The sequence below is a fragment of the Lepus europaeus genome, chromosome 22 (genome assembly GCF_033115175.1).
Source record: "Lepus europaeus isolate LE1 chromosome 22, mLepTim1.pri, whole genome shotgun sequence".
Lineage (NCBI taxonomy): Eukaryota > Metazoa > Chordata > Mammalia > Lagomorpha > Leporidae > Lepus > Lepus europaeus.
The window spans coordinates 9,782,063-9,806,812 of record NC_084848.1 but is presented as its reverse complement, the minus strand read 5'-3'; the positions used below and the strand labels follow the sequence as shown (position 1 = coordinate 9,806,812).

General features: G+C 50.5%; 2 protein-coding genes across 2 annotated transcripts in view; both read left to right on the top strand.

Moving 5' to 3' along the window:
* The window catches only part of RIN3 (Ras and Rab interactor 3), a 328,519-nt gene that overhangs the window by 156,530 nt on the left and 147,239 nt on the right, over positions 1–24,750 (top strand). The window lies entirely within an intron of this gene.
* GOLGA5 (golgin A5) overlaps positions 11,647–24,750 on the top strand; it is a 32,851-nt gene continuing 19,747 nt past the window's right edge. Inside the window, exons 1-5 of the mRNA XM_062181160.1 lie at positions 11,647–11,753; positions 12,993–13,560; positions 18,824–19,051; positions 20,443–20,662; positions 21,662–21,785. Of these exons, the coding sequence (XP_062037144.1) occupies positions 13,023–13,560; positions 18,824–19,051; positions 20,443–20,662; positions 21,662–21,785 (1,110 nt within the window). The 5' untranslated portion in view covers positions 11,647–11,753; positions 12,993–13,022. The remainder of the gene's footprint in view (positions 11,754–12,992; positions 13,561–18,823; positions 19,052–20,442; positions 20,663–21,661; positions 21,786–24,750) is intronic.

Genomic DNA, 24,750 nt, shown 5'->3' with positions numbered 1-24,750 from the left:
AAGGCAGAGAGAGAGAGAGAGAGAATCTTCCATCTGAGTCACTTCCTAAATGGCTGCAATGGCAGCCTGGGCTGAAGCCAGGAGCAGCTAAGACTCAAACTGGTGCTCTATGGCATGCCGGCATCTCAAGCAGTGGCTTAACCTGCTATGCCACAACATCGGACCCATATTTCTCCTTTTCTTTGTTACTGTTTTGCCATATAATTTGTTGGCTGAGGAAATCAGTTCATTTATCCAGAAAATCAAGTCATTTTCAGCTTTGCTGATGACATTTCCATAGAGTGCTAGTATGTTCCTTCCTGAAGACGTGGTAAGGCACAGGTTTTGGTTTTTGGCCAGAATGCTTCATAGGTGCTGACAGTGAGTATCTAGGACCCAGATCTTGGGTTCGAAATACTGCTTCTATCTAGTCCAAGGGAACCCCTTAGGGTGAGAGAAAGCAAAGATGTGCTCCAAGTCTTTTGACGTGTCACAAATGTCACAGAAGCCCGATTCTAGGACCACTGGGACATCGGACTAAGTCGGGGTAACGGATTATATTCTGTTCAAGAAAACAGGAATCCATACTGACTGCAGGACAGGAACAAATGAAGAAAGGAAGCAACTCCTCGCCGCAGAACACCAACTAATAAATACAGAAGTGATGGATTCAGACAATCACCATTGAGCCATCCTAACAATGATTAATCCAGGCCAGAAGCATCATCAACCGTTCCCAGCAGGTGAACTTCGGATGAGAAACAAAATAATCTCAGAGCTGCAAAGTATCTCCCCAAGATACTTATTAACTCTGAAGAAAAGAACAGGAGATTTATGTAGCCCCAAAGTATCTCCCTCAAATACTTATTAACTCTCAAGGAGAACAAGTAACTCCATCCGGAGAAAACCGGGAGGGCGCAGGTCCTCCACTATGAGGAGCGATCACGGCTGGTTCCCCGCTCCCAGGGCCTTTCCTGGCGCCACGCGTGTGGCAATGGACAGCCCTGCACACACATCCTTTTTCATTTCTGTCGGGGTGTGATGTCTGTAAAATAATTTGACTTCAGGAACTGACCTAGTTTTCCTTCAGATTAAGGTTACTCATCTAAGTTAAGATTAAGGTTACTCATCTAAGTTAAAAAAAAAAAAAAATTCCCCAAGCACAGCTCGGAGCACTTTTTAATGTGGACATGCACATGAAAGTCAAAGTTCCTGCCTTCGTGGAGCTCACCTGTCGGCACTGGCACGGCAATGAACAAATCTGTAACCGCATAGCAGGTGGTAAGTGCTGTGCGGAAGCCAGCAGAATCAGGGAGCAGTAGATAACGCAGCAGGAGACGGTGCCTCCGTGAAGGAGGGCACAAGCTCTCTGAGCAGCAGAGGCAGAGGGGACACAGTGCCCAGGGCCCTGGGGCCGGAGTGACAGCGGTGCGGTGCCTCCTGCACCTGCTGGAAGAGATGGTGGCGTCACTCTGTCCTTCTGCGGCGTCTGCATATGGAGCTCACTGCACCCCAGGGCCTGGTGCACCCTACACTGAGGCACTTCCTGTGATTTCACAACCCACCCGTCCCCGCCGCACTCCAGGAGAGAAGCCCCATCCTTGTCCGCTTGGAGCAGAGGGCACCTGTTGGGGGCATAGCTCTGGACGGGTAAAGCAGGACACGGAGGGCTCAGCTAGGCTGCCTCAGTGCCCTCCTCGGGAGAGAACAGGCCAGTCAGGTGATGGAGATCGGAGCAGGCATACACGCGGCCACCTCCTCTTTGGAGGAACAGGCCCCACAGAGCTGCCCAGCTTGTGTTCAGATGATGGACCCCTAATCAGGGCTGGTGTCAGTTTACGGGAATGCAGTGCCCCTGAGTGTGGGCCCTGTCACATGACTCAGGGCATCCCATTCCCCAACCCTGCTTCCTGAAACCCAACTCTTTCTCTGGGCTCCTGGCTCATCACGGGAGGAGGCTGGACAGGCCCTGCCCCTTGCTCCCTCCTTTTGGGGCGGGGCCTCCGCCAGGTTTCATTATGCTTGCGTGCCAGCCACACAGACTGTCCACCTCCCGGGGAAGCCAAGACGGGAAGCTGCTTGTGATGGGTTTTGGGGGGAAAAGAGTGATGGGCCTTGGGGGACAGGCAGAGCTGACGAAAGGGGCCAACGAGGCCCAGGGTAAGGCCCAGGCATTGCTGTTGGATGGAGCTGGGGCCAGGGGGTCTTTAGACGCAGAATGAGCAGAAAGAGAGGCAGGGGAAAACTTCAAGGACATAAAATAATCACACTGACCCTTCTCTCTCTCTCTCTCTCTCTCTGCCTCTCCACTCTCTGTGTAACTCTTTCAAATAAATAAATAAATAAATAAATCTATTTTAAAAAAAGAAACAACAAGGGGAGGTTTGTGAGGACAACTTGCTGTTCCCCTTCGTGTTTCATTACAGCAAACTTACACCTCCAGTCGTGCTGACCCCAGGGCCAGTTTACCCTGTAACTGTAGCTGGTTTTCTTAGGGTGTTTGGAATGTACAAGCAAGCATTATTTATCTGTTGGAACCGACATTTTCGCCAGTCACAAGTTCAGCAGGTTGTTTTTGTCCACTGGTGTGCGGGCCAGCTGCACCAGTCGTATGGAACCTGAAGGAGGGAGTGGGAATGAAAAGAGGGACAAGGGCGCAGAGAACGGAGCCAAGACAACAAGGCTGATCGAGGCTCGTTTATTCCAGCGTCTCAGCGACACTTTATACATAACCAGCTGCAGCTCAAGGCAACACAGAAGTGAACAACACAGGCAAGCAACTTATCAGGCTTTCTGCAACCCAGTCATAACATAGTTAATTTTAGCGGAGTGTTCTTGTTTGATCATTCTCCTTCAGCATGGGAGTATGGGACTTTTTCATCCCAGGAATTCCACAAGCCAAGACTGACCTTGACTTGTCTATGACTTGCTTATGGGCTGCCTACACACTGGAATATGAAAAGGAAAAGAAAGAGATATTTAGTCCAGCTTTTACAGCACTAATGGTATATTTGCATAACCCTAATTGTAGGAATCCTAATTGCACAGCGATGAAACTGAAGCTTTTAAATATTATAAATGAAAAACAGGGTTGGGGGGCATAGCTTACTCAGAGTGGCCAGGGCAGGCCCCCCAGGCTTTGTAGAGCTGCAGGATGGGAAGGGACCAGAGGAAGTGGGGGCGAGGGGAGGGGGAGGTTGAGAGGGGAGAGAGGTTTAAAGGGAGCTCCTTGCAGAGGGAGCAGCCAGGCCAACGTTCCGAGGGCCAGGATGGATGCCTGCACCGTGTGCACGCGCGTGCGTGAGAACTGTTACACCCAACTTAAGAGCATGAGAGAGAGAGAGTTAGGCCAGAACCTGCAGGTCGTGTGAGCTGCAGGGAGGAGGCTGCCATGAACGCTGTGTTATTTGATGTGTGAATACAGATGCGGAAGGTGATTGGATCACCAGGCTCTGAAACGTTTTGACCACGGTGTTTCTGCATGACTTCCGGGAGAGCACCCCGTCATCCCGTGCGCATTACCTGCTGCACCTGAGGACACAGCTCTGCAAAGGAGGCAAGAGGCTGACGTCACAAAGAAGGTAGGGGGCAGGTTCCTCGCCTGCACCTGGGCTGCCTGGCTTCCCGGATCCCAGGCCGTCAGGTGGACAGGACTCAAGGGGCACCCAGTACACAGTGCGAAGACTTCCTAGGGGATCCTCTGAGCCACCTCTGGAGCTGCCGGGTGGGGGACAGAGAACGGCTGGGTGCGAGTGTTAAAGAAATAGGGCGCGTGGAGCTCCAGGCAGACTTTGTTCAGGCAGGGGTGGAGCCACACGATGGGATTTTACAATGGGGAAGAGAGGTGGGGTTCAACTCTGGAGTCCGCAGGGGCAAGGGGAGTTTACAGCCAAGGTGCGGGGTAGGGGTTGGTGGGTGGAAAATTACAAAGAGGAAACATCAGCGGTTGGCGTTGGGGGGTGGGAATTTGGCCAAATCAACAGGATTCTCTGAAGGTGGGCCAGGGTGGTCAGATGTCCCCGGGGGGTGGCTGAGGACAAGGAACCTGCTCTGATTTCCATGGTGAGGTTTTCTTGCTAAGACTAGATTTTCCAAGGAAGAGCACAGATGGGCTGGGCGAAGACCGGAGACCTGGACTAATGTCGGGTCACGGAAGGGTCTCCGTCAGGGCTCTGGGCGCCGTCTGCCCCACCCCGCCCCATCCTCTACTCTTTGACTCTGATTTAGCGCTACACGGGTGGTGTAGACACGAGATTTCCTTTAAAGAAAGAGTTTTGTGGCATAAGCAGCACTCACACTCACCCTAGAAACCACTTCCTGAGGCCCCAGGAGGGAAGGTGGGACCCCACCCTGCCGGTTGTTGGTTCCAGGTCTGTGCTATGTGCAGGGTGCATGGCACGCCTCCTCCCCCAGCCCTGTTGCCTGCCTGGGTCACGGGGTACGGTGTGGCTGGGAGGCGGGGCACTTCCTCAGGGGCTCAGTGGTGCAGGGATTCCCGTCTGGGAGTGGTTCAGCACAGGGCACCAAAGTTGACCTCGTACATCTGGGGGATTCCCTGGGGTCATCGGGGCCAGTGCCTGGAAACCCTGCTCAGTGCTCTAGGAGGCGGGGCTACTCATCTTGCTAGTGAGGTCAGTTGTCACACACATACAAAGAAGGAGACTTCGAAAAGTTCATGGGAGGGGCCGGTGCTGTGGCACAAACTGCCCTCTGCAGCAGCGTCATCTCATATGGGCGCCGGTTCCAGCCCTGGCTGCTCTGCTTCCAATCCAGCTCTCTCCTAAAGGCCTGGGAAAGAGGCAGAGGATGGCCCAAGTCCTTGGGCCCCCGCACCCATGTGGAAGACCTGGGTGAAGTTCCGGCTGTTGCAGCCATTTGGGGAATGAACCAGATGGAGGATCTCTCTCTCTCTCTCTCTCTCTCTCTCTCTCTCTCTCTCTCTCTCTCTCAATATCTGTCTCTCCCCCCTCTCTGTTAATTCTGACTTGTAAATAAAATAAGTCTTTTCAAAAAAAATTTTGTGGGAGGGGCCAGCACTGTGGTGTAGCGGGTTAAGCCACAGTCTGTAGCACCAGCATCCCACATGGGTGCCGGTTCAAATCTCAGCTGCTCTACTTCCAATCCAGCTCCCTGATGGTGCACCTGGGAAAGCAGCAGAGGATGGCCCAAGTCTTTGGGCCCCTGCACTCACATGAGAGGAGACCTGGAAGAAGCTCCTGGCTCCTGGCTCCTGGCTCCTGGCTCCAGCCTGGCCCAGACCCAGCCATTGAAGCCATTTGGGGAGAAAACCCACAGATAGATAACATCTCTCTGTCTCTCCCTCTCTTTCTCTGTAACTCTGCCTTTCAAATAAATAAATCTTTTTAAAAAGTTTATGGGAAAACAGACGTACAAGGACAGCTGAATTTAGCGCAAAAAATATGCAGTGCATGCATAATAAGCATTTTCCCCAAACTTCACACCCATGGTGAGTACGAAAGTGCCCTCTGCTGGTGGAAGCTCCAAGCGCACGGCGGCGCACAGCTTTTACATTCAGGCAATAAGGAAGTGGAATGAGAGCCCAGGCTCTGCCAGAACAGGGAAAGGTACCTGGGAGGGTCACAGAGGCAGCCTAGGGGCAGCCAGCAAACACCCTGGGTGCCAGGAATCCAGAGAGGCAGTGCTGGGAAGACACAGACATGCATTCCGTCTCCTAGTACCGAAAGTGAACAAAACCTTGTTATTTGCTACAAAAACAATAATTTACTTTATATGAGTGAAGCTGAACAACTTTTCCTTTGATTATTGTGGGCAGCCCTTGCCAGTTTTCCCGTGGGGCCGTGGTCTTTTCGCTTGTTTATTTGTTGAACTCTTTATGTGGGGAGCCAATGAGACTTTGAGTATAATGTAAATTAAAAATAGTGAGCTCAAAGGAAATCAAAGAAGAGCTTCTGGTGGTAGAGTTCCAGGGGCACACACAGCAGGGATCCATCCGGAAACAAGACCTCCCTGTTACCTCCGTTGCTCAGAGTTCTCCCCCAAGGTGTCTGTAAGTTGCCCTAGAAGGGTAGTTTCACATAAACACAGCAAGCATATGCCAACCCCCACTCTTTCCACGTTTACATATACTGTTAAGTTCTCCTCATGTTCCTACACAAAGGCTTTTGTGTCTTCAACAGCTACATAAGATCCCTTTGGATGGAAGTGCCAAGATTTTTAAATCAATGAATATTCTGATTGTTTCCAACATTTGCTATTATAAGCAATGCTATAATTAGCTTTGTCAGTTTCCATATATAGGAGTATATTTGTAAGATTTTTTAAATGTTTGTATGAAGGACCCAAAGCTGGTGGGGTCCTTGGTAGCACCCTGGGGACCCAGAAATTCAGACTCCAGACACCGGCGATGCAAACAGCAAGAGAGGGTTTATTTACGTTTTGCGCAAAATGGACCCCTCCCTCCTGAGAGAGTGAGGTACTGGACGAGGGTTACAGGCAGTATTTAAAGGCAAAAACCACAAAATTATCTTAAGCAAGTGAATACAAAAGGGAAGGGGATTTTTGTTTACAGTAATTTCACTTATCTTAGTATACAGCAGTTCTGCTTATCTTAGTACACATCAGTTTTACTTATCTTAACCATTGCACAAGGGGGGTTTCAAACAGCTATTCCCTGTTATCTGCTAAGTTGCAGTTTCCCAGAAACTGACCTTCCTTGAAACTTTTTAACTGACCTTTCTTGAAACTTTCTTGTTTTTCAGCAGGTTAAACTCTGGTAAATTTTTACAATTTTCCATAAGTCCTTCATGTATTCCTTGTACTAATTTTTTTTAAAGATGTATTCATTTATTTGAAAGTCAGAGTTACACAGAGAGAGGAAAGGCAGAGAGAGAGAGAGAGAGAGAGAGAGAGGTCTTCCATCCGATGGCAAGGAGTTGGGCCATCCTCCACTACTCTCCCAGGCCGTAGCAGAGAGCTGGACAGGAAGAGGAACAGCCGGGCCGGGTCTCGAACCAGCGCCCATATGGGATGCCGGCGCCTCAGGCCAGGTTGTTAACCCGCTGTGCCACAGTGCCAGCCCCAATAATATTTCTTTCTCTCACTCTTTTTTAAGATTTTATTTATTTGAGAGGTAGAGTTACAGAGAGAGGGAGGGAGAGACAGAGAGAAAGGTCTTCCATCCACTGATTTCCTCACCAAATGGCCACAATGGCTGGAGCTGGGCTTGGATTCAGGAACTTCTTCCAGGTCTGCCATGCGGGTGCAGGAGCCCAAGGACTTGGGCCATCTTCTACTGCTTTCCCAGGCCATAGCAGAGAGCTGGATCAGAAGTGGAGCAGCGGGGACTAGAACTACCACCCATATGGGATGTCAGCACTGCAGGCAGAAGCTCAGCCTACACCACCACAGAACTGGCCCCTTTGTAAAATAATTTTCTGAGAGTGAAATGGCATCCTTTTTAAAAAAGTATTTATTTGAGGAGGGGCAGAGAGCGAGAGAGAGCGAGCACAGTCCCACTGGCTTGTCCCTTATTGCCCACAACTGGACCCAGGAACTCGGCCCAGGTCCCCCACACGGGTGTCAAGAACCCAGTCTCGGAGCCCCCGTCTGCCTCCCAGGATCTGCATGAGCAGGAAGCTGGAATCAGGAGCCAGAGTCAGGAATTGACTGCAGCGACCCAAATGTGGGAGGTGGGCATCCTGATGTCTTAGCTGCTAGGCCAAATGCCTACCCCTAAAACCATTATATATATAAAGATTTATTGATTATTTTGCAAAGCAGAGTTCAAAAGAGAGAAGGAGAGACAAAGGGGGGGGGGGGAGAGCAGTCTTCCATCTGCTGGTTAACCCCCAAAATGGCTGCAATGGCCAGAGCTGCACCAATCCAAAGCCAGGAGCCAGGAGCTTTTTCCCGGTCTCCCATGCAGGACTTGGGCCATCTTCTTACTGCTTTCCCAGGCCATAGCAGAGAGCTGTATCAGAACAGGAGTAGCCAGGACACAAACCAGCACCCATATGGGATGCCGGTGCCGCAGGCAGAGGCTTAGCCCACCACACCACCTCTACAATCTTTTTGAAATGGATTTATGTGTATGGTGTAAAACGGGAGATTCAGCTTGTCTCCGCGTGCCCATCAAATTCAGTGAGAGTTTACACAATTTAAATGCTGACAGATGTTTCTATCTTAGCCTTGAAAGAGCTTGTGTCAGTTCACATTTCTACCAATAAAGCCTGAGAATGAGCACTGCCCCACTCTCTTCTCAATACACTGTGAGGGCATTTTAACATGTTCTTTTGAATTACAGATTGTGTTGAGGCCAAAAGAAATGAAACAAAGGCAATCAACTCAAGTTGCAAACTGGTGATCTCCGGTTCCAACTCAACATCTTCATTTGCTCAGCTAGGAGCTAGCGAGCCATAATCAGAACCAAAGCTTTCCAACTGTCAGCCTGGACATATTCCATTTTCCAAAAAGATTTAATTATTTATCTGAATGGCAGAGTGAGAGAGAGCGAGGGCGAGAGAGATCTGCCATCTGCTGGTTCACTTCCCAAATAGCCACAACAGCCAAGATTAGACCCAGCTGAAGCCAGGAGCCAGGAACTCCACCTGGCTTGCCACAGGGGTTTCAGGAGTCCTAGTACTTGAACTTCATCTGCTGCCTTTCCTGGGTGCATGAGCAGAAAACTGGCCGGGAAGCACTTCAGCTCGAGGGCAAACCAGCATCAAACCAGCATTCCAATATGGATGCAGCATCCCATATCGGGAGCCAACTGCTACACCAGACCCCTAGATATATTCTAGCTCATTCTAGTCTTATTTTTCTGACAATAAAATTGGGAGACATTGAGTCACTTGAAGCTGATCGGTAACTAAGTAGGAACCCAAACTATCTCAAGTCACAGAATCATTACCCATTCATTATTCATGACGTAAGAGCTCTGTTCGTCCATGTGCCTTCCTGGGCTCTGCTGGTAAAGCCATACACCAGACAGGCACTGCCCCTGCCCGGCCTTGTAACTGTGTAAATGCTGTGAAGGAGTAGGAGAGGGTGAACACGGAGTGTAACCAAGCCACTAGTGGGGAGACAGGAGGGGAGCCACTCCCACGGGGAGCTATGTTCCCACTACCAGAGCCAGCAGACACCTAGAGGGTGGAGTTAACTTGTTTATCAGGAAGCCCCTCCTCCTCGGGAGCACTGACAGGAAACAGTTTAATTCCTGCCAACAATTCTCAACTCCACTAGGACCGAGTCCCGCTTTCTCTTTTGAATCAGCTTCCTTGGCAGCATCTCGCCGGATTCCACGCGTCTCAGCCACTTTTGGTCATTAGGACAGACTCGCCCCAGGATGTAGCACCCAGATGTGTTTACTTTCTTCCTGTGGAGCCGAGGTACCACCTGGTGTCGTTCCCCTCTGGGTTCAATGATCCCCTTTACTATGTCAGGTAAGCAGGTTTGCTAGCCGGGGACTCTACGTCTGTCTGGGAATGTCTTTATCTTGCCCGCAGGGTTCCGGGATTGTTTTCCTGGAGACCGACTTTGTGATTGGCAGATTTTCCTTCCCTTCATCTGTTTAAATGTCATCCCACTGCCCTTGGCCCTCCACAGTTTGATATGCTGTCCACTGTTGGTCTTGTTCCCGTCTGTCCGCAGACATTTTTCTCTTGCAGCTTTAACATTGCCTTTGTATTTCAACAGCTTGACTAGTGCGTGCCCAGGTGGTATCTTTTTGTGTTTATTTTTTGTGGAGTTCATGGAGCTTCTTGGAAAATTTCCACTCATTTTCCATCAAATATCTCCCCCCACCCCATTATCCCTGTCTCCTAGAATTCTGGTGATTTGCTCAGGTTTTTAAATTTTTTAGTTCTTTTTCTTTTTATAGGATTTATCTATCTATTTGAAAGGCAGAGTTAGAGGGGGGTAGACAGAAAAATCTCCCATCCGTTGGTTCACTCCCTAAGTGCCTACAATGGCTGGGGCTGGGCCAGGTGGAAGCCAGGAGCCAAGAAGTCAACATGGGTTTCACCCATAGGTGGCAGGGACCCAACCACTGAGGTCATCACCAGTGCCTCCTACGGTGAGCATTAGCAGGAGCTGGCATTGAGAGGGAGCCAGGACTCCAACAAGGCAACCAGGACTGGGTGGCAATGTCCCAGTTGGAACCTGAACTGCAGGCGATGCCCCTCCTCCCCCAGGGACTTTGCTAATTCACGTAAGCAGTGTAACTAGGAATTCTTCCAACACTTGGTTTGGGGGCCTGCCCACTGCCATTTATTTTGGTGTGGAAGATCTGACCCTGCCTCAGCTGTCTGTCTTTCTCGCCCCATCAATGGTTAACAGCACCGTTTCTGGAGTCACCCTTACCCAGGTTTGAGCACCACACGTCTACACTCGCGGAATCAGTGTCTTCCTCTGTGAGCTGGGGAGTGTGTCAGTCAGACTTCCTAGGGAACTCGGCACAGACACAGTCCAACCTCCCTGCAGCTCCCCACGCAGAGGCCTATTTTTCACTCATGCCGTGTGAGATGCGTGCTGCTCCCAGGACCCAGGCCGGGGAACAGCCTCACCTGGACGGGCCACTGTCATGAGTGCCAGCAGACCCAGAGCGCTGGCGGGGACACACGACGGTTCTGCTCAGATGCGGTCAAAGACACTTCTGCCCGCATTCCGCTGGCCGAAGACCGTTCCTCCCATCCAGCCTCCGGCAGGTGCACTGCGGCCAGGCGGATGACCAAGCGATGACCAAGAGCGCCTACAGCACCCTCCTCCCAGCGGAGAGAACTGTGGTGCTGCACACCGACGCTAACAGTTCCCCCACTCGTTAAGGGCTCGACAGATGTCGGCCGCCATCCTCACCCCCTGGGAGCTGCCGCCAAGCTGGGCTGAGCCCGGCGAGAAGCAGCAGCTGTCATCACACCCAAGAGGGTCCTGAGGATGGGGACCCGGGGCTCTGGGGTAAGGTGGACTCCTGACGAGGGCAGATCTCAGACCAGCTACGCAACCTCCTCCAGCCTTGGCTTCCTCAACCCGAAAACGGGATACCTGGGGCTGCGTTGTCGGCTCGAGTCAGGGCCAAACGAGCTCCCTCCCGGGTCGCAGCTCCAGAAGGCCGTCCCTGACTGCCCGAGTTAAAGCTCTTCCCCACCTCCAGCCTCTCACTTCCGGTCTTCGCACCCCTCAATGCTCACTCGCTGGTTTCATGCGGGACCTGTCTCTACCACCAAAAGGCACGCCCCAGGACATCGGGGGTCGTGTCCTCCGTACGCCCATCGTTCGGCCTCCTCATCCGTCAAACGGGCAGATTGAGAACAACCGTGAAGCCGGAGAGGTTCACCTGGCTCCCAGGCCTCGCCCCACCTAAACCGCAAATCACTTCCGGAGCAGGCCGACACAGCCTCAGCCAATCACGTGGCCCGCAGCGAGGAGCCGCCCCCCAGTGGGCGTGGCTTCCAATGTTGTGCCGGCCACGTGCACGCCGTATCCTCCGGAGGAGAGCTACGTCACACGCACGCAGGCTCCGCCCCCGCCCGGCCTCGCCGCCGGCGGAAGAGGGGCGTGGCCAGGAGCGAGGCCCCCGCGGCCGCCCGCGCCGCCGCCTGAATCACCTGCGGGGCCCGCCGTCGACTGCTGCCGCTCAGGCAGTTCGGAAGGCACTCTGTTTTGGGGTCCTCGCCGCCCTTCCACGTCACCCGGAAGAGGTAGCGGGGTGCCGGCGGTTTACTCAGCGTTGGCCCTCCGAGGGCTCGCAGCCCAGGGGGCGTCGACGTGCGGCGCCGCCGCTCCGGAGCCCGCAGGTGAGGCGGCGGCCGGGGCCCCGAGGGACGAGCCGGGTCCAGCCCTCCGAGCGAGCCGCCGGGCGGTCCGCGTCCCTGAGGGTCGCGCTGGCTGCGCCGTCGGGGCTGAGGACGGTGCCCCGGCCTGGTGGGCGGCCTGCTCGGGCCCTGGCCTGGTGCGGAGGCGCGAGCCGGCGGAGACGGGGTCCCCGGGCCGCTGCCCAGCCCGCCTTCCTCTGCGGGCCGCCCCCGTCCGCGCGCCGGCAGCGGGGCGGCTGCCCGGGGCCATCCGGGCGCGCCAGGGTCCTGAGGCCCGGTGGCGGCAGCTCGGGGGGCGGGATGCGGTCGGCTTCCAGGAGCGACCCTCCCGCTGTCGCCGGCCGTCTGCCGAGTCCCGCTTCACGCCTGCGGTGCTGCGGGGTGTTCAGCCCGCGTTCGCCGGCCCCGGGCGGGTGGGCACGGGATGGGCGTGTAGACGGAGCGAGACTTCCAGGTGGGGTCTGCATCGGAGCGCCTGGGTCCGGGGAGGCCACGGCGGAAGCTGGGCTCCGGGCTTGGACTCCGGGATCCTTCTAAACCTTTTCCGCTTTTTTTTTTTTTTTTTTAAAGTGGTTGTTACTTATCGCATAGCGTGACTGTGAAAAGTACAAGTGAGATGTTTGCACTTGTGGTGCTCGGCGGTGGGTGTGTGAGCCTACTGAGCACCCGGTGCTGGGAATTGATGGGCGAGCGGAACGTCGGCGAACCTTAGCCCGCCGCGGCCCCCGAGCTTCCCGGGCCCCCCACCCCCAATGGCCCGTTTGAACCTGATGACCTCTTTGAAGGCGTTGTCTCCAAAAGCTGTCACGTCCTGAGGCCTGGGGGTTAGGTTGAAAGCAGTGCGTTGCTGGGGGTGGGACAGTTCAGCCCCAATCCGATGCTTCCGCCCTGGGAGGATTTGCCCTTCGTGAATTACTAGTCACGGACAGTGGTGGGAGTTGTCATGGTGGGGGTAGCAGCTACTGAAACCGGTGTTTTCTGTGGGGTAAGCATTTTGCAGAGTTTTTTTAAAATACGTGATTTTATCTTAAAACCGTTGTGTAAGGTAAGTACACTTTTCTCATTTTCTACATAAGGTTTCTGAGCATCAGTTAGGTAACTCGTTCGAGTTAGCTGCCTAGCAAGAGGCAGGGTTAGGATGTCCACCTAGGACTGCGAGCCTCGTCTTAGCCTGTACGCTCTGCTGACCGCCACACCGATCATCTGATGTCTGTTTTGCAGGTTCGCTGACAGGCTTGTTCTGCCACCATCATGTCTTGGTTTGTTGATCTTGCTGGAAGGGCAGAAGATCTTTTAAACCGAGTCGATCAGGGGGCTGCAACCGCTCTCAGTAGGAAAGAGAGCACTAGCCACGTCGTGTACAGCACAGACCCTGACTATGCTGAGCTGCCCCAGCGGAACGCGGAGCTGGCCTATCAGACTGGACCCAAAGCTTACATCTCCTCAGCAGCTGATCACATTCGCAGTCAGAAAGCCACCATCTTAGCTGGCACCGCAAATGTGAGAGTGGGCTCTTGGGCCCCGGCGGAGGCCTCCCACCCTGTTGAGAACGTGTCTGCTCCCAGGCCTTCTTCCCAGTTCGTTCGAAGAAGAAAGTCGGAGCCTGACGATGAGCTGCTGTTTGATTTTCTTAATAGTTCACAAAAGGAGCCCTCCGGGAAGGTGGAAATCAAGAAGGAAAAGACCAAGACTCCTGTCTTTGCGAGCTCTCGGGCCTCCGGCGTCAGCCCTGGGAACACCAGCGGAACCGTCAGAACCACCGAAGAGAGTGCAGGGAGCCAAAGCCATGGTAGTTTCCCTGTCCTCTGTTCCTTTAGAGTTGAGCAGATTGGCTGTCATCCCAGCCTGAAGCGTCCTCAGAGAGGGAGGGCAGGCTGTGGGCAGCGCTGCAGGGGCCTTTGAATGTTGTCTGTGGGTAACTTCCCCAGCCCGGCGTTTAAGGAATACGTCAGACTTTGTGCTCTAAGATGAAAAAAATTTTTTGAAATCTGTTGTCTTAATTAATTGGCATAAGACTGAGATGATTTTTTCTGAGTGTTTGCTAGACCTCACTGGAAAAACCATCAGGGCCTGGGTATTAGTGAAAGATTTTAACTATTGATTCTTTCTTGAATCTGTGTTTGGGAAGTCATACATATTTTTTCCTAAGAATTTGTGTATTTCATGTACATTTTGAGGGGCGCTGCATTTATTTGGTTTAATTTCAGGAAGATCATGAGGCTGTCACAGCTGAAATCTTAACCCAGTCAGGAAATTATCTACTCGTCTGCACTGGTCCTGCAGAAGCCACAGCGTGGCTGCGCCTGCCGCCTGAAGAAGGTCGCCCTCTGGCTTGAACAGAACGCTCACCGGTGCCTGGCAGTGCTGCAGTCCTGGGTGTTGTTTTTACACAGCTTAATGGAATATAATTGCCGTGTAGTAGATGTATATCATGATTGCACCTGCTTTAAGTGTACTGTTTGAAGGGCTTCAGCGTCACACATTTTAAAACGCATGACCAGTCTTTCCTTCTCTCCCAGAAGACGGCTGTTAGTTACCTTGAGTCTCTCTAGCACCTTTCTTCCTGTTAAAGATTTATGTTTTATTTACTTGGAAGGCAGAGTTACAAAGAGAGGAGGAAAGAGAGAGAGAGCGAGCGAGCTTCCATCTGCTGGTTCACTCCCTAGATGGCCACAATGACAGACTGGGCCAGGCCTAAGCCAGGACCCGGAATCTTCATCCAGGTCTCCTGTGTGGCCTAAGCACTTGGGCAATTCTCTGCTGCTTTCCTAGGTACATTAGCAGGGAGCTGGATTAGAAGTGGAGTAGCCAAGTCTCGAGCCGGCCCCCATATGGGATGCCACGCTACAGGCGGAGGCTTGACCTACTATGCCACGTGTCTGGCATAATTAATTAATTTCTGCTTTCTTGGCTTATTTTGTAGTTTTTATAGTCTCTTAAGATGGGTGTGTAACTTGTTAATTTTCTTTACTCCTTTCATCTTTAATGTAAAACATAAGGGTATGATTTTCCTTCTAAACACTGCTTTAGCTATTACCCAAGTTTGGTTTATACTTTAATTTTTTTTAAAATCTTTATTTTGGAACTCTTAAACATACCAAAAGGCTGATGAGCTGTCATGTGACTTGTTTCCAGCTCTAGGATCACACAGCTCATTGCCTCCCTTATCCCCTCCCCACCTCTTTATTTCTTCCTTCCACAGAGGTTTTTTTTTTTTTTCTTTTTTTTTTTTTAAGATTTAGTTTATTTGTTTGAAAGAGTTAAAGAAAGAGAGAGAGAGATCTTCCATCTGCCAGTTCACTCACCAAATGAATGCAAAGGCCAGAGCTGGGCCAGCTAAGAGCTTCTTCTGGGTCTCCCACATGTATTGCAGAAGACCAAGCACTTGGGCCATCTTCTGCTGCTTTCCCAGGTGCATTCGCAGGCAGCTGGATCATAAGTGGAGCATTTGGGTCTTGAACCGGCACCCATATGGAATGTCAGCACTGCAGGTCGCAGCTTTACCCACTGTGCTACAATGCTGACCCCTTCCACAGGGCTATTTTGAAGCAAACCCCAGGTCTCAAATAATTTCTTCTTCTTCTTCTTCTCTTTTTTTTTAAAGACTTATTTATTTTTTTGAAAAGCAGAGTTACAGAGAGGGCGAGGCAGAGAGAGAGAGAGAGATCTTCCATCTGCTCACTCCCCAAATGGCCACAACAGCCAGAGCTGTGCTGATCTGTGGCCAGGAGCCAGAAGCTTCTTCCAGGTCTCCTATGCAGGTGCAGGGCCCCTAGGACTTGGGCCGTCTTCTACTGCTTTTCCAGGCCATAGCAGAGAGCTGGATTAAAAATGGAGCAGCCGGGTTTCAAACCAGCACCCATATGGGGTGTCGGCACTGCAGGCGGTGGGTTTACCCGCTACACCACAGCGCTAGCCCCTCATTTCTTCTATAACATTTGTTTTACTATTAAAAAATACAAGCTGTAAAGCTTTTTTGTTGAATTAAACACGTGTGTATTTTCAAAAATTATGTGGAAGTCCTAAATACAGTCCAATTTTAATTTTGATTTTTCTTTCAGCCCTGAGTTACTAAAACTTTTTTTTTTCTTATTTGCAAGCGTGAGATTTTACTAGTTTGAAGTTACGATTTCCAGCTTACTTGCATGAGATCAAATAGCCTGGTCTGTAGCGTAGCAGTGCCTTGAAATTCGGGGTGTGTTTACATCCTGGTGTATCAGCTTTTCTGAGTGCTCCAGGAGTCCTTGGACAGGAGACATATCCTGCATCTGAGTACCGCGCTACGTACACCAGGGAGTTACACTTGTGCAGTGTCATTCTTGTCTTTTTTTTTTTTACTTGCTTGCTTGAGAAAATGACTATGCAGTCAATTTTTATTTAAATTTTTAAAGATTTATTTATTTGAAAGATTTACAAGGAGAGAGAGAGAGAGAGATCTTCGTCCACTGGTTTACTCTCTAGAAGTCTGCAGCGGCCAGGACTGGGCAAGGCCGAAACCCGGAACTTCTTCCAGGTCTCACGCGCGGGTGGCACGTCCCCGGTGTGTGGGACATCTGTGCTGCCTTTCCCAGGCCATTAGCAGAGGGCTGGGTCAGAAGAGCAGCCAGGATAAGAACTGGGTTTGCTTGAGAGGCAGAGGAAAAGAGTATGTGTGTGAGAGCAAGCTCCCTTTCTCTGGTTCACGCCCGAGATGCCTGCAGTGGCCGGGGCTAGACCAGGCCGAAGCCAGGAGCTGGGAACTCAATCCAGGTCTCAGTTGGTGGCAGGGACCCAGTCACTTGACCCGTTACCACTGCCTTCCAGGGTCTGCTTTAGTGGGAAACAGGACAGGAGCCAGAGCTGGGTATCAAAGCTGGATGTTCTGATAGGAGACCCGTGCATCCTAACTGGTATTTTAGCCCTAGGCTAATTGCCTGCCCCATCCGTTTTTAGAAGCAGTATTTTATAGGAAATATTTAAAGTCCATATCAAGTAAGTAGAATAGTATACTAAACCTTACCACCACCCATCCTCAATACTGATTAACGCTCCCTTTTTTTTTTTTTTTTTTTTTAAGATTGTTTTATTTGAAAGGCAGAGAGGGAGAGACAGAGCTTCCACCTGCTGGCCACAATGGCTGGGCCAGACCCAAGCCAGGATCCTGGAACTCCATCCAGTCTCCCAAGTGGGTAGCAAGGACCCAAGCACTTGGGCCATCTTCTAGGTATATTAGTTTTCCCAGGTGCATTAACAGGGAGCCAGGACTTGAACCCGCACCCATACAGCATGCCAGTATTGCAGGCAGTGGGTTACCCACTGTGCCCCAACCCCGTCCCCAACACTCCCATTTTTAGATCTTCATCTCCACCTGTTCCCTGCCCTCATGTGAATGTTAGTCTTTTATGGTACATTTTTTCTTTTAGATAAAGTTCATGTATCAATATGTACAGAAACCATAGATGTGCAGCCAATAACCGTACCCTTGTGGGCCACACCTGTGTCTTGGTGGAGTTCTTTTGCCCAGACAGTCCCTCATGTTTCTTTTCAGTTAATGCCCTGGAAGCTCACACTGGGATTTATTTTTTTAATTCATTTTTGCTTGTTCTAAAACTTCATATAACAAATCATAGTCTAGACACTCCCTAACCCAGCTTCTTTCGCACAGTTTTCTTAGTGAGGCGCGTCCGTGCTGAGCGGTCTCCTGTGCGTAGATTTCTGGCTTAGAGACGCACTGCAGGTCCGCCCTTCTCCTTGTGTGCGTTAGGGTTGTTCCCAGTTGTGGGTTATTGTCAGGAAAGTGCTGGTGGACATTTTTGTACTTTCCTTCTCTGGGGACAAATGCTTTCATTTCTCCTGGATTAATACCTGGGAGTGGAATTGCCGGATTGAACAGTAGATGCATGTTTAAATTCACAAAAGTTAGGAAGCCTTGCTCCATGGCGGTTCTGCCGTTTCGTGCCCCCACCTGCACTGGGTAAGAGTTTAGCTACTGTACCTTCGCCAGCATTTGGGATTGTCGTAACTTTAGCCATTCTAGTGGATGTGGATTGGTTCTCGTGGTTTTAATTTGCACTTCCTTGGTCACTAAAGATGTTGAGTAATTTTTCGCTTGATTGTTAACCGTTTGTTTATTTAACCTTGTAACATGTCGAGTGTTTTGCCCATCTAGGTAGTTTTACCATTTCCAGCTAGTTCATTTTGTGTTAGTTTTTCTAGAATAAGTACAAAGCATACTTGCATCGTGTTCAGTAGCATGAAACAAGATAAATCTGAATTCATGAGTCTTTGGAAGATGTAGGTTCTTGTTTGATACATAACAGATTGCTGTGACCTGTGAATATTCTTGCCCTTCCAATACTTTCAGAGACACCCCCCTGCCCTGTGTGTGTGTGTGTTTGTGTGTTTCAAAAACATTTTAAGGCCAAAGGGAGACTGAAGCCCTTCTTACCCGAACCCAGCCACTCAGATTAAGAAATCTCTGATTTCTCCTCGCAACTGTAGTCTTGTCTTCTCCCTCACCACTCCCTCAGTGTGTCCAGAGATCCTTGGAGGCCTATAGGCTTCATTTGTGAGAAAGAATTTTCATCAGAGGCGGTTGGAGAATTTATTTATTTTTTTTTATTTGACAGGTAGAGTTATAGACAGTGAGAGAGAGAAAGAGAGAAAGGTCCTCCCTCTGTTGGCTCACCCCCCCCCCAAAATGGCCACCACGACCTGCGTGCTGTGCCGACCCGAAGCCAGGAGCCAGGTGCTTCCTCCTGGTCTCCCATGCGGGTGCAGGGCCCAAGCACTTGGGCCATCCTCCATCCTCCACTGCACTCCCGGGCCATAGCAGAGAGTTGGACTGGAAGAGGAGCAACTGGGACTAGAACCTGGCGCCCATATGGGATGCCGGCTCCGCAAGGCAGAGGATTGACCAAGTGAGCCACGGTGCCGGCCCGGAGAATTTAAGTTTACACACGATATTTTAGCTGTAATAGACAACTTGAACCGGAGGGTGTCCTACCAAAGTAGGCTACTAATGCCTATGTGGAGAGGGTGCCAATGCAACAAAAATGTGTTCTCTCTTACAGAAGCCGCCAATAGTGTAGATTCTGCACCCGGACAGCAAGAGGAGTCTTCAAAGGACGACGCGTCCTCGGCCGCTGCCAGCACTGACCACAGTGCAGCGCCGAGCGACGACAGCAAGTCCCACGAGCTGTCCAACCTGCGCCTGGAGAATCAGCTGCTGAGGAACGAGGTTCAGTCTCTAAATCAAGAAATGGCCTCCTTACTCCAGCGGTCCAAAGAGACGCAAGAAGGTAGAGCCTTATTCAGTGACTTAGGGTTAGGGATTTACACACCCACGGTAAACTTCAGGCCCCTCCACCTGTGCTAGCAGAAATGGTCTTCGTGAGCGGTGCAGAATGGCAGGTGCCTGTGTGCGTAGAAGCGTGGGCTCAGATGTGGAGATGGAACCGAGTGCTCCGCCCTCTTGGGTCGTCCTTAAGGACCTCGGATTTGAGCCCTGAGAGGAGACGGTGCTTAGCAGTCGTCTGGCTTATTTGGGCGTCGTCCTGAGTTTCTTGGGGAGTGGTTCTGTGAAGTGGAGGGAGGACCAGCAGCGTAGGAGGCGGGGGTGGCAGGGTTTCAGTGGTGCTGCCGCAGGCTGAAAAGTGCCCTGAGGATTAAGGCGCTGAGGCGGCCTGGGGTAGAAGAGCCTCCGAATCCGCAGATATGAGTGTTGGAAAGGAAGGGATCTCATGACAGGGGTGGTGATGGGGGAGGGCGTGCCACAGGGTCGCTGAGGAGGAGATGGAAGACACGGAGCCACGGTCCTGGCTCCTGGGGCTGCCTGGGAAGGAGTGGGGCCAGTGGGAGAAGCTTGGCCAGGTGTGGGCAGCGGCCCAGGAGAGTGGAATGGGCAGATAGCCTAGGACGGCTCGGTCTCGTGTTAGAACGAGCTTCGCTTCACTCAGGCTGACTTGGGCTTAGAAACAGAGCGTTCCCTGAGGCCCTGTGCAGTTTGCCTCAGTATGAGGAACTGTTTTGTGGCAGACTGCAGTTACTGGTGGTATATGAGGGTATGGAAATGCCATTGGTTTTGTCGTTGTTAATTTCCCATATTTGTTTGAAAGGCAGAGAGATATAGAGAGAAAGAGACAGACAGAGGTCTCCCATGTGCTAAATGCCTGCTTCACGCAGAGCTGGGCCAGGCTGAAGCCAGGACCCAGTAACTGTCCCAGTCTCCCTGTGGGTGCCCAAGCACTTGAGCCATCCTCTGCTGCTTTCTCAGGCCATAGCAGAGAGCTCAGTTGGAAGCAAAGTAGCTGGGACTGGAACTGGCAGTGGGGAAATAGGCGTCTGAGCGGCAGTTTAACCCACGGCCCCACAACGCCCGCCCCTCCGCTGACTGACTTTAGTGTCGACGCCATGCCGGCTGCTAGTTGTACTCACAGGTGCTTGATGGTACATCCAGAAGCAGCAGCGTTGTAGGTAGAAGAGCAGCTGGCTTCCTGTAACACAGATACAGGTGTAGATATTGACCTTGAAAAATGGATATGCTGGTAGGGGTGAAGATAATTGAAAATATTTTTAAGCTCCTAATTTTGGCCATAAGCAAACTACTGAAGGCTCTGAAAGGGAAATCTGCGTGTGCTCTGAGGAAGACGTGTTTGATTTTGCTTATATAGAGGAATTTTGGTTTTTATAGAATTAAACAAAGCCAGAGCAAAGGTTGAAAAGTGGAACGTTGACCACTCAAAGAGTGATCGAGTGACACGGGAGCTCCGAGCCCAGGTGGATGACCTGACTGAAGCCGTGGCTGCCAAGGACTCCCAGCTGGCCGTGCTGAAGGTCAGACTCCAGGAAGCCGACCAGCTGCTGAGTGCTCGCACGGAAGCTTTGGAAGCCTTGCAGAGTGAAAAGTCCCGGTCAGTAATTCTGTCCGTAATCAAAGACGTCAGTTGAACAGTTCTCTTTCCAGTACAGGGAAGGTAAACATGGTAGTGTGTCCTGCCTTAGGAAAACTTTGCTTTATATTTATATTTTTAAATTTACTTATTTATTTGAAAGAGTTACACAGAGAGGAGAGGCAGAGAGAGAGAGAGTTCCTCCATCCACTGGTGCACCCCTAAATTGGCCACAACAGTTGGAGCTTAATCGATCTGAAACCAGGAGCCAGGAGCTTCCTCCAGGTCTCCCACATGGGTGCAGGGGCCCAAGGACTTGGGTCATCTGCTGCTGCTCTCCCAGGCCACAGCAGAGAGCTGGCTTGGAAGTGGAGCAGCTGGGCTCGAACCAGCGCCCATACACAACACCAATGCCTCAGGCCAGGGCATTAACCCACTGCGCCATAGCATCGGCAGTGGAAGACTTCACTTTAAACCTTGAGATGCAGACTCCAACTCTAAACCTGTTTGAAGAGCAGAGTGTCATTCATATTTTAATAACACGTTGAGCATCCCTAATCTGAGAACTTGAAATCTGAGATTCTCCACTATCTAAAACCTTTTGAGCACTGCCCTGATGCCACAACCAGCCCCTGGGGACAAGCACACTGAAAACCACACACCTGGACTTTCAGACCTTTGAAATGGCTGACAAAATTACTTTCAGGCTATGTTTATGACGTGTCTGAGTATGAAACAGATAGGATTCATGGGTGGACGTGGGTCTCGCCTCCAGGAGATGTTTCCAAAACGCTTCTGGTCTTGAGCATTTTGGGTAGGGGGTGTTCCACCTGTATATGGTGTATGTTTCTATTTGAACGCCTAAAAATATAAATTGCATTCCATTAGAAAGGGAAAAAAAATCTCAGGCTGTTTGAGTCAAGGCATCGAAATCTAGCAAGCTGATGCTCTTACAGATTGCTCCGCCTAAGGCCTCGTGCACTGGATGTGAGTTGGGTCACGCGATGCCTTTTCTTCCAGGATAATGCAGGATCACCACGAAGGCAGTAGCCTGCGCACTCAAGCTCTGCAGACTCTGCAGGAGAGGCTGCACGAAGCAGATGCCGCTCTGAAGAGAGAGCAGGAGAGCTACAAGCAAATGCAGGTTAGACGACAGAGGTCTGTTCTCTGGCCAAGGAGGGAGCGTTTTATCCTGTTGTCAGACACTTTCCTTTCTTTCTAAGATTTATTTTACTTATTTGAAAGGCAGAGTTACAGAGGAAGGAAGAGAGCAGGTGAATGAGCTCCCATCCACTGGTTCACTCCACAAAGGGCCACAACTGCTGGGGCTGGGCTGGGCCAAAGCCAGGAGCCTGGAACTCCATCCAGTTCTCCACATTGGGGGACAGGGCCATCTTCCACTGGCTTCCCAAGTGCATTAGCAGGGAACTGTATTGGAAGTGGAGCAGACAGGACTCGAACCAGTGCCGGCACTGTAGGAGGTGCCAGCATCATGGGCGATAAACTTAACCTGCTGTACCACTATGCCGGCTCCCACATTTTCTTTTTAATAAAAATTGCAGTGCATCTCTGAAAATTCTGTTTCTCTAAAATTTTCTCTAAAAATTTCTATGATCAAAAAGGTGAAAATTTAGCTTGATCCTTATAAATTATTTATTAATTATAATATTTAATAGTGATAGTCATAATTCACTTAATTTGGTGGCGTATCAGCCATTGCCTTTTTTTTTTTTTTTTTTTGACAGAGTGGACAGTGAGAGAGACAGAGAGAAAGGTCTTCCTTTGCCGTTGGTTCACCCTCCAACGGCCGCCGCAGCCATTGCTCTGCGGCCGGCACATCGCGCTGATCCGAAGCCAGGAGCCAGGTGCTTCTCCTGGTCTCGTGGGGTGCAGGGCCCAAACAGCCATTATTTGATTTAATGCTAATTTGGGACATCTTGTTCATTCTGTCTGCTTCAGCCTTTTCTGATTCCAGTTCAGTTGGGTTCATTTATTTCCAGAGAAAGTTGCGCATTATTTAAGAGTTTTTTTTTCCTTAAATGAATGCCTGCGTTGAGTTCCGTCAGCCCTGTCTGCCTATCAGAATCACCTGGGTGATGCTTTCTCCTGCCCACTTGACTCGCAGAGGCTGAGTCCACTGGCAGAGAGAGGGCCGATGCACTGCTCTCGGTGTCTTTACAGCATTTACAGGGGGGCCTCGTGGGCAGTGTTTGAACCACTGGTCAGGGCTGTCTTTCTATAGATTAAAAACCTTCAGGCTTTCAGGTGTAGCTTTTATTAAATTTAATAATATAGGCTGGCGCCGCGGCTCTCTAGGCTAATTCTCCGCCTGCGGCGCTGTTACCCCGGGTTCTAGTCCCGGTCAGGGCGCCGGATTCTGTCCCGGTTGCTCCTCTTCTAGGCCAGCTCTCTGCTGTGGCCTGGGAAGGCAGTGGAGGATGGCCCAGGTCCTTGGGTCCTGCACCTGCATGGGAGACCAGGAGGAAGCACCTGGCTCCTGGCTTTGAATCGGCGTAGCACGCCGTAGCGCACCGGCTGTAGCAGCCACTTGGGGGGTGAACCAATGGAAAAAGGAAGACCTTTGTCTCTCTCTTTCTCTCTCTCACTGTCTAACTCTGTCAAAAAAATAAAAAAAAAGAAGTCTAATAATATATTTCACACAGATATTAAAAGTATTATGAGTTTGACATGTAGTTAATCTTAAAAATTAGTGAAATGTTTTACCTTTTTTGGCATACTGATTTTTTAAACTATGGTAAAAAATTCACAGCACATCTCATTGAGTTACTAAAATTTCTTGGGGAATATGTGATCGGTATTTGTATTTCATAGGACTTAAGGTGAACAGGTAGATTCACCTGCCCAAGGTGTTTTAAACATTTTCGGTTTTCCAGGAATAGGCAGTTGCTAAAAAGATTATAAATACACACAGCACAGGAGTTCTACTCCTAGGTGTAAACCCTAGAGAACTGAAAAGGTGGAGCCACAGAAAGACGTAGCTGTGAGTATTCACAGCAGTGTTCCTCATCATGGCCCCAACCTGGAAACAGGCCAGATGCCTGCCAGTTGCTACATGAAATAAGCGAACTGTGTCTGTCCATGCAGGGGAGCTCCACTCAGTTGGGTGAGGCCCCCGCCTGCGGTGCTGGCACCCATGTGGGGCTGTTCCAGTCCTGGCTATGCTCCACTTTCAATCCAGCTCTCTCTACCTAATGTGCCTAGGAGAGATAACTCAAGTGCTTGGTCCTCTGCACCCATGAGGGAGACTTGGAAGAATCTCCTAGCTCCTGGCTTCAGCCTGGCCCAGCCCTAGCCATCTGGGGAAGTGAACCAGGGGATGGAAGATCTCTCTCTCTCTGTCTCCCCCTCCCACACTCTGTAACTCTGCCTTTCAAATAATGTGTTGGATGCTACATTGTGTATGATCCTTGAAAACATGGGGATAATTTAAATAAAGCTGAGAACAAAAGGCCACATATTCTGATTCCATTTATATGAAGTGTCTAGGATAGGTAGGTCTGTTGAGAAAGTAGATTAATGATTGCCAGGCACTGTGAAGGTGAGGGATGGGTAGTTAATTTCTCAGAGGACTGATGGAAATGTTCTGGAATTCGAATAGTGGTAATGATTGCAAGCTGGGTGGATACACTGAAAACCACCGAGTTATGACTTAAAGGGTGAACTTCATGGCAGGTGAGTTATATCTCAATAAATTTGTTATGTAAAAAGGTTTCCCAGTAACAGAATGGAGTATGAATTGTTATATTTCAATTTAATTACAGTGAATAAAATTAAAAATTCACTTCCAGTTGGACACATTTTACATGCTCCACAGACAGGAGGGGTAATCCTGGGCTTCTAGGACGTGGCTTGTAACTCTAAAAGCTTTCTGTTCCCAGGGTTTCCAGGTGGAAGGAGCTTTTGAGAGTAAAGCTGACAATTTTCAGAACTGGGATTTATTTCTAAATGGACAAAAAGTGATGTTGTGTTTTTAGAGTGTGCTTTAAAAGTTTCTTAAGCTAAAAAAAAAGCACATTGACTCGCTTATTAGAACAGTTGAGATCAGGGAAAGCATAGCTGTGATATTAGCAAGGTCTCGCTGTTTCCCT